Source organism: Eptesicus fuscus, chromosome 21 (assembly GCF_027574615.1).
Source record: "Eptesicus fuscus isolate TK198812 chromosome 21, DD_ASM_mEF_20220401, whole genome shotgun sequence".
NCBI classification, from domain to species: domain Eukaryota; kingdom Metazoa; phylum Chordata; class Mammalia; order Chiroptera; family Vespertilionidae; genus Eptesicus; species Eptesicus fuscus.
Genome location: NC_072493.1, coordinates 39,654,407 through 39,665,258, shown reverse-complemented (window position 1 = coordinate 39,665,258; position 10,852 = coordinate 39,654,407). Strand labels below are relative to the sequence as shown.

The 10,852-nt window shown below is 61.6% G+C and overlaps 1 protein-coding gene across 1 annotated transcript; it reads right to left on the bottom strand.

Annotated features, from left to right (window-relative positions):
• Nucleotides 1–10,010, bottom strand: BCL3 (BCL3 transcription coactivator). Its single transcript, XM_008158374.3, has 9 exons — nucleotides 9,621–10,010; nucleotides 7,317–7,470; nucleotides 3,048–3,156; nucleotides 2,318–2,522; nucleotides 2,121–2,209; nucleotides 1,867–1,944; nucleotides 1,175–1,342; nucleotides 782–899; nucleotides 1–612 (listed from the first exon to the last, which is right to left on the bottom strand). Exons 1-9 carry the CDS (start codon nucleotides 9,874–9,876, stop codon nucleotides 425–427), a joined length of 1,365 nt encoding a protein of 454 aa, XP_008156596.2. The 5' UTR covers nucleotides 9,877–10,010; the 3' UTR covers nucleotides 1–424.
• Nucleotides 10,011–10,852: the final 842 nt, after the last annotated feature.

Below are 10,852 nucleotides of genomic sequence, written 5' to 3'. Positions count from 1 at the left end.
TATGTTACAAAAATAGTTTATTACAAAAGAAATCCAACCAAAAATGCCTAATAATTTACATTGTTATAAGTGCCCCACTGCAGTCCATCTCTCCCTCCTCATGGGCGGAGGGCAGGGGGAGCAGCTGTCCCCCGGTTCCGCCAGCTCTGAGAGAGGAGAAGGAAGTACATGACTGAGTGGAATTCCAGACAGGAGATCGGTGCCTGAGGAGAACAGGGGAAAGAGTCCTGGGCGGAAGACGGAAGACGAGGTGGGGGGATATCTGTGCTCAAAAGAAGGGGCAAATGCCTGTGCCTCTGTGCAAATGGTTCGAAGATGGGGGGAGGGGGGGGCAGAGTGAGATCTTCACAGTTTCCAGGAGGGCTGACTCCACAGGGCAGGGAGGCCCCTCCTCATGAGTCCAAGATCTGCCCCCCCATCCCTCTCAGCTGCCTCCTGGAGCTGGGGAGGGAGGCACCGGCCGGCCAGGGGCTTGGAGGACCCCGACAAAGGGCAGGAAGGCCGGTGGAGATGAGGGAGAAAGGAAGAAATTGGGGGGAGCCATGGGAAATCCAAGGGGATCCTTGGGAGGAGACTGGGAAGGCGAGGAGGATGGTGATGCAGAGAGAAGACCTGTGGAAAGAAGAGAGAAGACGGGTGAGGGCAGTGAGAGACTAGATCCAGAGAGAAGGGGGCGGGGGTCCCAACTCCTGGATTCCGAGGGGCGAGGGGCGGGACAGGGCCTGGAAGGTCGGCAGGAAGGAGAGAGCTGGGGGCTGGAGGCTGCGAGCTGGCTTCTCACCATTGGAGCTGAGGCGGCTGCTGCTCTCCGGGGAGGTGGTGGCACTCCGGTCAGGGGAGGGCTCTGGCTGTGACGCGGGAGCAGGTCGCGTGGCCTTCCCCCTCAGGATGTCGATGACCTGTAGGAAGATGGGGGTCACCACCAGGCCACCCCCTCGCTCCACCTCCGCTTGCTCAAGGGGTCTGTCAGTGAGCACAGCGGGAGGCGAAGGTGGGCACGTGGCCTTCCTTGGTGCCTCAGTCTCTCCTCCTGTCTAGACCTCACCCCCCACCCCACTCCCCTCCCTCCACGCATGGGCACAGACGCACACGCACACCCCTGGGTCTGTTCTACGGACCCACACTCGGGAACAGACTCCCCCAGCCCCGCACCCCCCCCACCGCGCACACTCACCCGGCGGCTGCGCGCCACCATGAGCGGCGTGTCGTTGTGACAGTTCTTGAGGCTGCTGTCGGCGCCGCTGCGGACCAGCGTGCGCACCAGCGGGAGGAGCCCGCGGCCCGACGCCGAGTGCAGCGCCGAGCTGCCCGAGTACATCTGCGCGTTCACGTTGGCGCCGTGCTGCGGGGTGGAGGGGCGGGTCAGGGCAGGACCACCCCGCGGCCCCGACCCAGGGCGATGGGGGCGGAGCCCGGGAGGGGCGGGGCCAGAGGGAGGGGCGGGGCCAGCACCCGGGGCAGGACCACTCGCGGGCCCTGGTGATGGAGAGAAGGATGGGAGCTAGAGTCCCGGACGGGGACGGGTCAGCGCGGGACTCGGCGGGCGGCGCGGAATCCAACGGAGCTAGACTCCGGGTCTGGCCGAAGTAGGGGCGGAGGCAGGGAGGGGAAGGGGCCGGGGTCGAGTCTGCGCGGGCCGGCGCGGGCCGGGGCCAGCTAGGCTCTCGCTGGGCGGGGCCTGGGCCGTCAGGGGGCGGCGGGGGAACAGCAGAGGGCCCAGGAAGAGTTCGCCTCCTGGGGGGTAAAGTCTTAGGGCGGCCAGAACGAGGCCTAGAAGGAAGGGTCAGAGCTGGACGGATGGGGGCGATGCGGGCTGGTGCCGTGGGGGGGGAAGGGTGGGGGAGGCCGCGGGCAGGGCTCACCCACCTGCAGCAGCAGCTGCACCATGCTCAGGCTGTTGTTTTCCACGGCGTGGATGAGCGGGGAGCGGCCGCTCTTAATGTCCTGCGGCGGGGAGGGAAGGGCCTTGAGTCTCTCCGAGCTCCGACCCAACAGCTGGCGGTCCGCATTCCCACCGCTCCCCCGCCCACCCACGCAGGCGCTCCCCACGCCAGCCCCCGCCCTCTTTGGGCCCCCCCGCTCCTCTTGGCCGCATCCCCGGCCCTCGCTCCCTCGCTCACCACCGCGTCGATGTCCGCGCCACGATCCAGCAAGAGCAGCACCGCTTCGTGGCACTCGGTGTTCACGGCCACGTGCAGGGCAGTGAGCCCTAAAAGGAGAGGGAGGTCCAGTCAAGCACGGGCTTGGGACTCTGCAGCCCCAGAAGGACGCCAGGTCCTGCCAGACGGCCCCACCCTGCGCCCGAGCCCGTCCTCACCGTCATAATTGCGGGCCTCCAGGTCCATTGTGCCCGGGGCCGCGCTCTCCAGCAGGGCCCGCAGGCAAGTCGGGCTGCGGTGCTCACACGCCAAGTGGGCTGCAGTCTGGCCATGGCGGTCCAGTGCCATGGGGCTGGCACCGGCCATCACCAGTAGCCGGACCACCGACGGCAAAGTGGTGATCACAGCCAGGTGGAGCGGTGTCTGGGGAACAGAGACTGTGAGGGACCCGTGTGTGCCCTGCCCTGGTCCTAGTCCTGCCTCCCTCAGAATTTCCCAGTCCTGACCCCCAGCTGCAGTCTTCCTCAGGAGCCAGAAATCTGGAACACCTCCTCCCTCAGATTCAAGAGGGGTCCCTCCCCTAGGACCCAGAAGTCTGAGCCCCCAGGCCTTAATTCCCTCAGACCCAGGAATCCAGGCCCCAGGCTTCAAGCCCCGGGCCCCCAGCCCCTCCTCCCTCAGACCCAGGAATCCAGGTCCCCAGCCCCTCCTCCCTCAGACCCAGGAATCCAGGCCCCAGGCTTCAAGCCCCAGGCCCCCAGCCCCTCCTCCCTCAGACCCAGGAGTCCAGGCCCCCAGCCCTCCTCCCTCAGACCCAAGAGTCCAAGCCCCCAGCCCTCCTCCCTCAGACCCAGGAGTCCAGCCCCCAGGCCCTCAGACCCAGGAGTCCAGGCCCCCAGCCCCTCCTCCCTCAGACCAGGAGTCCAGGCCCTAGGCCCCCAGCCTCACCTGCCGGAGGTTGTTGTAGATGTCCAGCTCCCGGCCCCCATACTGGAAGAGGTTGACCAGTTGATACACAGCTGGCAGATTGCCCTGCACCACGGCAATGTGGAGTGGCCTGGGGGCAAGGGTCACAGACATTAGGGGCCGGTCACCTCTCACCCCCATACCCTTAGCAGCGCTTTCTCCCATAATTGCGAAATACTTTGGAAATACCTCCAGAATCCAATCACTTCTCCCACCCCCACTCTCTTCATCCCGATTCAGCCCCCATCATCCTGGACTGTCTCCTCCTCACTGGCGTCACTGCTTCCACCATGGCCCTACTGTCTGTCCCCCACGTAGCAGCCAGAGGGACCCTGTTAGACCCCAAGTCAAGGCATGCCCCCCCCCCCTCCTTCTGCTCAGAACCCTCAGAGTAAAGGCCAGGTCCTCACATGCCCACAGGCCTTGAGTGATCTTGTCTCCCGCTCTTCAATCCCTTTGACCTCCTCTCCACCTGCTCTCCTCGTTCTGCTCTGACCATTGGCCTCCTTGCTGTTACTCAAACAGAACACGCACGCTTGCCTCCCAGGCCTTTGCACTGGCTGTTCCCTCGGCCTGGAACACGCTTCTGCCACATACCTGCAGGGCCTCTGCTAAAGTGGAATGGCATCGGCTCCGTCCTCCTCCCCCTCCTTACCCTGCTTAATGTTTCTCCACTTGACATTGTACAGTTTACTTGTTTCCTGTCTGAATCCCACTGCCCCCCCCCCCATCCCCCGCTAGAAGGTTAACTCCACCGGGACAGGGTGTTTTGTCTGCTTCGGCCACTGCCCAGTGCCCAGGACAGTGCCTAGGGCTGAGCAGGTGCTCTGTACACATGCGCTGAATAAACGAATCCATCCATCCTCGAAGCTGGGGACCACGTTCCCACCCCTTTGGGGGCCACAGTTTTCTCACGTGTGAAATGAGTGGGGATGAACTAGATGCCATTAAAGTCTCCATCAGTTGTGACGCCACATCACACAGTCAGCCGAAAGAGTGTGTGTGTGTGTGTGTGTGTGTGTGTGTGTGGAGAAAGTTTTGCCCCAAAGGGAAGTGGGATGGGGTCATTGTTCTGGAGTTTGGGCTGTGCCACGGAAGGTCTCATTCCCCCAGCTTCTGGGAAGGCTGTCAGCTCTCCGCATTCTCTGGGAACTGCCCTCTGCCGAAGAGCACTGTGCGCCCGGTCACGAGGGGAGCAGCCACCATCCAGGGGCATACAATGTCTGGCATACCCTCCTCAACTGCGAAGGCCACTCCGGCTGCAACATCCCCTGTGGGACACACAGCAGCTCGACTTCTCCCTGGGCCCAGCCCATAAGCTTTTGCCAGCTTCCCAGGGCCCCCAACCTGCAACAGCCAATCCAAGCGGAGGGCCATCTGGGATGACTGCGCCTGGGCCATCGCCTGTCCGCTCAGGGTCGGGGGACATTAGCACCGAGGGCCCAAGGCTGACTGCAAGTTCGCAGCCCACATAACCTTCCCAAGTCCATTTGCTGGATCAACTGCTTTCTCACCCGCCACTGCCTGCTTCCGGACCAAGGCCTCCCCACTGGGGAATGTGCATCCTGGACCCACCTTTTAAACCAGCTCCCTAGGTGCCTGGCTGGGGATGGAGACACCCTGCAGCCCAGAGGGTTCTGGGGGGCTAAGGAGGCCCGGGTTGCAAAGTGGGCTGTCCTCCCTAGCTGTGCTTGCTAAGGCAAAGTCACGTGGCCCTTCTGAGCCTCGGTTTTCTCTTTTGGGAAGTATAATCCACCTCCCAGGAGGAGATTGTGCAGGAGAAACGCGGAACCTGGACCCTGATCCTTGAAAGCCCCCCTCCCCCGCCCCCCCAAAAAAAAAAATCTTGGGGAAGGGCCGGATCTGGGCCTCCTGGGAAGGGGTCCCTTCCTTCCCCGCTTCTTTCGGTACGCACCCCCCCACACCCCCCCACCCGCCTCCGTCCCTCTCCGCGCGGGCGGGGTTAAGTGAGGGCAGCGGGAGCGAATGATTTCAGAGAAACCGTCCAGGCCTGAGTTCCCATAAACGCGCGGGCCGCAGGGGGTGGGGCGGGGCTGGAGGAAGTGGGGACGGGAGGGGCGGCCCTGCCCTCGGACTTCCAGTAACAGGTCTGCTGGGCGGGGCTGCGCTTCCGGCTCCCGGGGGAGGGAAGCCTGAGCCGCCGGGGATCTACCGGGGCCACCCGCCCCCTCCCCCGGCACCCCGACTTCCATCCTCGAGTGGGGTAAAGGAGCGGGTAGCCCAACCCAAAGAGACCTCGCTTTTCTGGGGGGAGGGGGGAGGAAAGACCCCAAGTCTCCAGCCTGGAGGCCCCTCAGGTGGTACGCCTCAGACTCCAGATGGTTTCTTGTCCCCCTCATCCCAGCTTCCATCTCAAAGTCTCCTGGGACCCTACCTCTTCGCTGATGCGGACTTTCCAATCCCGCTCAGTTCTAGATGCCCCCTAGCTGCCCTGCATCCTGTTCCTTTCCGCATCAGAGATCCAGGGATGCTGTGCCCCCAACTCTGCTCCCTGGGACTCAGGGCTCGTCTCCCCTCCGAACCCCCCAGACCCAGATTTTGCTTGCCAGTGCCTGGCCTCGTGGGGGTCCAGAAGCCCCGAGGTCCTTGCTCCCTGAGTCCCTATAAGTCGAGCCTCCCAACCCAGCTTTGCAACTTTGGGGACCCAGCCTTAGCGTGTCCTCCTCCCCCGCCCCCAGGCTGTGCCAGCTGCCCATTCCGGTAAAGCCTCGGCCCCAGCGGAAGGGGTTAAGGTTAGAGGGAGCGCCGGGAGGGGGAGGCTGCGAGTGAGTGACGGGTGCTGACGTGGGGGAGGCAGAGCAGCTGGGCTGCGGTCAAGTTCTGCGGGAAGGGATTTCCCCGGACTAGCAGCTGAGGCAGAAGTGTTTGCTTTGGGGGAGAGGGGGGAGAGGCGGGAGAATGAGAGAGCGGGGGAGGGCGGGTGGGGCGCGGGGCTAAAGCCTGGCGTGCTAGGTCTCCTTCTGCAACACCCAGCTTGCACAGGCTGCAAACAACTCGCCCCTGGGGGCAGATGCACATTAAATCTATTTCACAGATGACCCCACAGGTAGCCAGAGGAGGAAACTAGCTTTATTGAGTCCTTTATATATCTCAGACACTTTCTCCTGCTTGGGTGCACACCGTGGCCCACACTGCCTGGGGAGCTCTGTTCCAACAACATCCACCCACATGTACTGAGCACCTACTGTGCGCTGGGCACCGTTCCATGCACTATGTGTATGTTTACCGTTGCACGGAATCCTTACTGTGATAGCTGCTATTATGAGCTGTGGATTTCCCGATAGAAACATTGAGGCTCAGGGATGTGAAGTCACCTCACATCCAGCAGTGGGCCGGCCAGTAGTGGAGCGCCCCCCCCCGCCCCCCCCCCCCGCTTCCCTGCAGAAATAGGCTTGTCAATCGTGCCTACCTATTCCCAGAGAAGTGCTATACAGAAACCATCTCCTATTCGCCTGGCAGAGACCCCTGCACACTTATGGTTCCTGTTTTTACAGGGGGAAACTGATACAGAGAGGGCTGAGAAAGTGGCTAGCCGAGATATTCAAACGGAAGTCAAGAGAACTATAAGCCTGATGGTCAAGTATGCCGAGTGCTTACTATGTGCTGGCAGAGGGCTAAACCCTCCTGTGCGGGATTTCTCAGCAGCTTCAAGAATATGTTCTTCAAACTGCAGGTGACAAAACCATGGGCTTTGTGAAATGGGTTTAAGGGGTCGTGAAATTAATTTAGTGGGTTATGACCACGAAATAATGAGAAATACGCTAGAATAGAAAACACTAAAGTAGATCCCACGTTATGGTTTTGTTTGGTGCGATTTTTATTTCTGGTTTATATGTGAGTGTGCTGAGTTTAATATAAAATAACAATAATAATATTAATACATACCTATTGAGCACTCATCATCTACCATGCTCAGCACTAGGAGCTGAGCATGTATAATTCATATAATAAATCAACCAATGAAATGTCTTTCTCATTCTTGGAGTGTGATAACAAATTTGAAGCCCCTTGCTCCAAAGTTGGTACTAGGAGGTATGTGCTCTCAGGGCGCCCATTTTTCAGAAGTGGAGACTGAGGCTCCAAGAGGGAATGGGCCTTGCTCAAAGTCACACAGCCAGCGGGGGAGTGAACGGGAAAGGCCAGGCTGAGTGCCCCTGTGTGGTGGCGAGTGAAGTTCGAGACCTGGCTTCCCCCCGTCCCACTCCCCATTGATGGGGGACTAGAACTCACGTGTCTCCGTCCTCATCTGCGCGGGTGGCCATGGCGATGTCGGCTGAAAGGGGGTGTTCCATTGAGCACATCATGGGGTACAGGGGCGGAGGCAGGCTCAGCAGAGGAAAGGGGGAGCCCATGGGTGGGGTGGAGTACAGAGGCAGTAAAGGTCCTGGCAGAGAAAAGACATGGGTGAGGCCAAGCCCACAGACCCTCAATCCTCTCCCCAACTCCAGGCCTTTGCTCCTGCAGTGTCACCTGCCCTTTTCCCAGGTCCCTATTGCATCTCATTCTGGGTCCAGAGGCTCAAGACAAAGCTCCTTCCCATGTCCCTCCTCTGGGCTCCCACAACTTCCCCCACTCAGTCCGTGTCCCCCAGTCCTGGTCACTCTCATTGTCACTTTTTTAAAAAAAATATATTTTTATTCATTTCAGAGAGGAAGGAGAGGGAGAGAGAGAGAGAGAGATAGAAACATCAACGATGAGAGAGAATCACTGATTGGCTGCCTCCTGGGAATCAAGCCCGCAACCCAGGCATGTGCCCTTGACCAGAATCGAACCTGGGATCCTTTAGTCCGCAGGTTGACGCTCTATCCACTGAGCCAAACCGGCTAGGGCTCATTGTCATTTAAAAAAAAAAAATATATGTATATATATTTATTGATTTCAGAGAGTAAAGGAGAGGGGGAGAGAGAGATAGAAACATCAATGATGAGAGAGAATCATCCATCGGCTACCTCCTGCACGTCCCCCACTGGGGATTGCAACCCGGGAATCGAACCATGACCTCCTGGTTTATAGGTCCATGCTCAAACACGGAGCCACGCTGGGCTCGTGGTCACTTTTCATGTTTTTGACTCTCCTCTCCTGCTAGGCAAAAAGTCCCTCAAGGACTGAACCCCATCGCCCAGCAGGGGATCCTCAGGGCCTGTTTGCTGAGTGAATTTGTGGCTCAGGGAGGTAAAGACAGGATGAAGTGCTGGGTGTGGGGTGTGGGGTGAGTGCCTAGAGCATTTGGGGAGAGGGGTGGGTCAGAAGGTGAGAGCAGGTGATACCAGAAGCCTGTTCAGATCACACTGTTGGAAGGGGCCATGGCCGCAGGAACATCCCTATCTACCCAGCACACAGAGGGGAAAACTGAGGCCTGGGCTCTCACCTGGGGAATGGGAAGGGGAGACAGTCGCAGGCCGCCGTTTGCACAGCTGGAGGCTGTACCCTAATGGGGTGGAAGGTGCAGAAACTGGGCGAAGGTTTGGAGGCACGAAGCATGGGCTTTGCCACTGTGGGGGTCACCTGGGGATGGGGAGGTGAGCAAGGCCGTGGAAGGGGATGCCCCTTGAGATCAGGGATGGAGACAGGGTGGGGAGAAGGGTGTTTGGCCTCCTCTGTCATCTCCTCATCACTGGGAGTCCGGAAGGCCCCAGGTTTCCTGGTCCATACCCTGAGGCTTCTGGAGATCCCTGAATCCTTCATCCTGGCCCCAAATGCTTGAGTCCCAGATTTCCCCGGTCCTGTCCCCTATTATTAGAATCCTCAGCCCCCCAGCCCTCTAATACCACCTGGTCTTGTGACCCCCGATGAAACTCTGATCCATGGTGACCACACATGACTGGGTGCCCAGCACCCTGGACCCCTGTCCTGCTGCTTCGTTAGGACCCCCGGTGTCTGGGTCTGTTTCCTCGTTTCTCTCTGATCCCAGACATTGGGGCGCTCAGAACTCTGACTCTGTTCTCCTACCCCCCCCGCCCCCCCAATGTCTTGGTTCCTGAGATTTTGACGTCCTGGGATCCCTAATATCCGTCTCCTTAGAACCCAGTCTCTATTCCCCTGACTTCCTTGGACCCCACACATCTGGATGCCAAGAACCTCAGCGTCTTGGGCCGGAGCACTGATTCCTCAAAACCCTGGGGTAGATACCTGGGGTTTGAGTTTGTAATTCTGTGTTCCCGAGACTTCAGGCTCTGCCCCTTGACTCCCTGAGATCCCAAATCTGTGCTGCTGGGCACTGTCCCATGGGTCCCCATATCTGTCGCGTTCAGACCCTAGGCTCCGTCCCTCAGGCCCCCAGCACCCAGCTTCCTGGGACCCCCATATATCTCTGTCCCATGGCACTGCTTCCATGCCTGTATCCCAGGGACCGGGGCCTGCCCCCCCCAGCGTCCCAGGAGCCCCCTATCTGTGTTTTGGGACCTTGGCTTCTCCCTCTGTCCCCCCAGCTCCCAGGAACCCCCTGTACTTGGGTCTGAGCTATGTGCCCTGCCTCCGGTGACCCAATGCCCTGTGTGGCCCCCAACCCGACCTTGACCAGAGGGAGACACTCACCCTGGTAGTAAAGGGCCTCTGGCCGGGCCAGGCCGTGGCGCGACGCTGGGGCCGCCGGCCCGTTGGAGCCGCCGAGGAGGGGCTCCGGGGTGGCCAGGGGGCCGGCGGCGCAGCGCGGGGCGGCGGGCTCCGGGGAGGGCGCGCGCAGCGGGCGCTTACGGAGCGGTAGCGCGGCGCCGGGGAGCCCGGCGGCCTTGGGCCGGGTGCGCAGGTCCACGGGCCCCTCGTCCATGGCCCCCGTGGGGCATCGGGGCATGGGGCCGCCGGGGACGGCGGCCGAGCGGGCGGCCGGAGCGCGACTCGGCTCGGCGGCACCGAGGGAGGTTGAGCCAGGCGCCGGGACTTCCCCTGCCGCCGGCTGAACTGAAGGGACTTTTGTCGGCCGGGGCGGTGCCGGCAGCCCGCCTCCACGCCCCCAGCCTCCCCCCCGCCCCCCCCGGGGCCACCCGTCCGCTCCAGGGGTTTCCTGGACCCGGTGCCGCTCCCGTGGCCCCGCGCACCAGCCGGCCGCGCGCCCCGCCTGAGCCTCGCCCCGCGCCCGCCCCTCTCGGCCCCGAGGCGCCCAGGCCGGCTGGGCCGGGGCTCGGAGTGGGGTGGGGGTGGGAAGGAGGCGGGGTCGGGGGTGGGGGGTCCCCACCCCTGCGGCTGCGGGCCTCTAGCTGTCGGGTCTCAGTGTTTGCCTCTCTCGGAGAGACGTCCGGATAGAGGTCCCCGGGTCTCTCTCTCTGTCTCTCTGTCTCTGTCTCTGCCTCTGTCTCTGTCTCTGTCTCTGTCTCTGCCCTCACTGTCTGTCTCTATTGTCTCTTTGCATCTACGATCTTTTTGCCTCTGGAGTTCTGTCTGCTTCCCTGTCTCTCCCCAAGGGAAGCAATTCCATGGCTCCCTGGGGTCGTCAGGGTGCGGGTTCGAGTCCTGACCCCCACTTCCTCGCCCGGTGACCTTGACCACGCACTTCCCCTCTCAGGGCCGTTTCCTCCTCTGTAAGAGCGAAAGGACGCACCCGGGCCGGCGGGCGACGCCTGCACTATCCCCCTGCCTGCCCGCCCCCCCGCGGTGTGTCTGCCCCCCGCCCCCCGAGGGTCTGGACTGCGCCGGGGGCGGGTGCAGTGCGCTGGCGGTGCTCAAAGGGACCTGGATTGTGTCTCCCCGCGCGGGGTCCCTGCACCCAGCCCGGGCCGCCAGGCACCGGGAACCCTGAAAATGCAGAGAGAAACAGACGTGGCAACAGAGGC

Excerpts from the sequence above, each read along its gene's own strand:
- BCL3 (XM_008158374.3), bottom strand. The coding sequence starts at position 9,876 with ATGCCCCGATGCCCCACGGGGGCCATGGACGAGGGGCCCGTGGACCTG. Across the intron at positions 7,471-9,620 it reads AGAGGCCCTTTACTACCAGG|GACCTTTACTGCCTCTGTAC; the intron begins GTGAGTGTCTCC and ends TTTCTCTGCCAG. Across the intron at positions 613-781 it reads CAGCCGCCTCAGCTCCAATG|GTCTTCTCTCTGCATCACCA; the intron begins GTGAGAAGCCAG and ends TTCTTTCCACAG.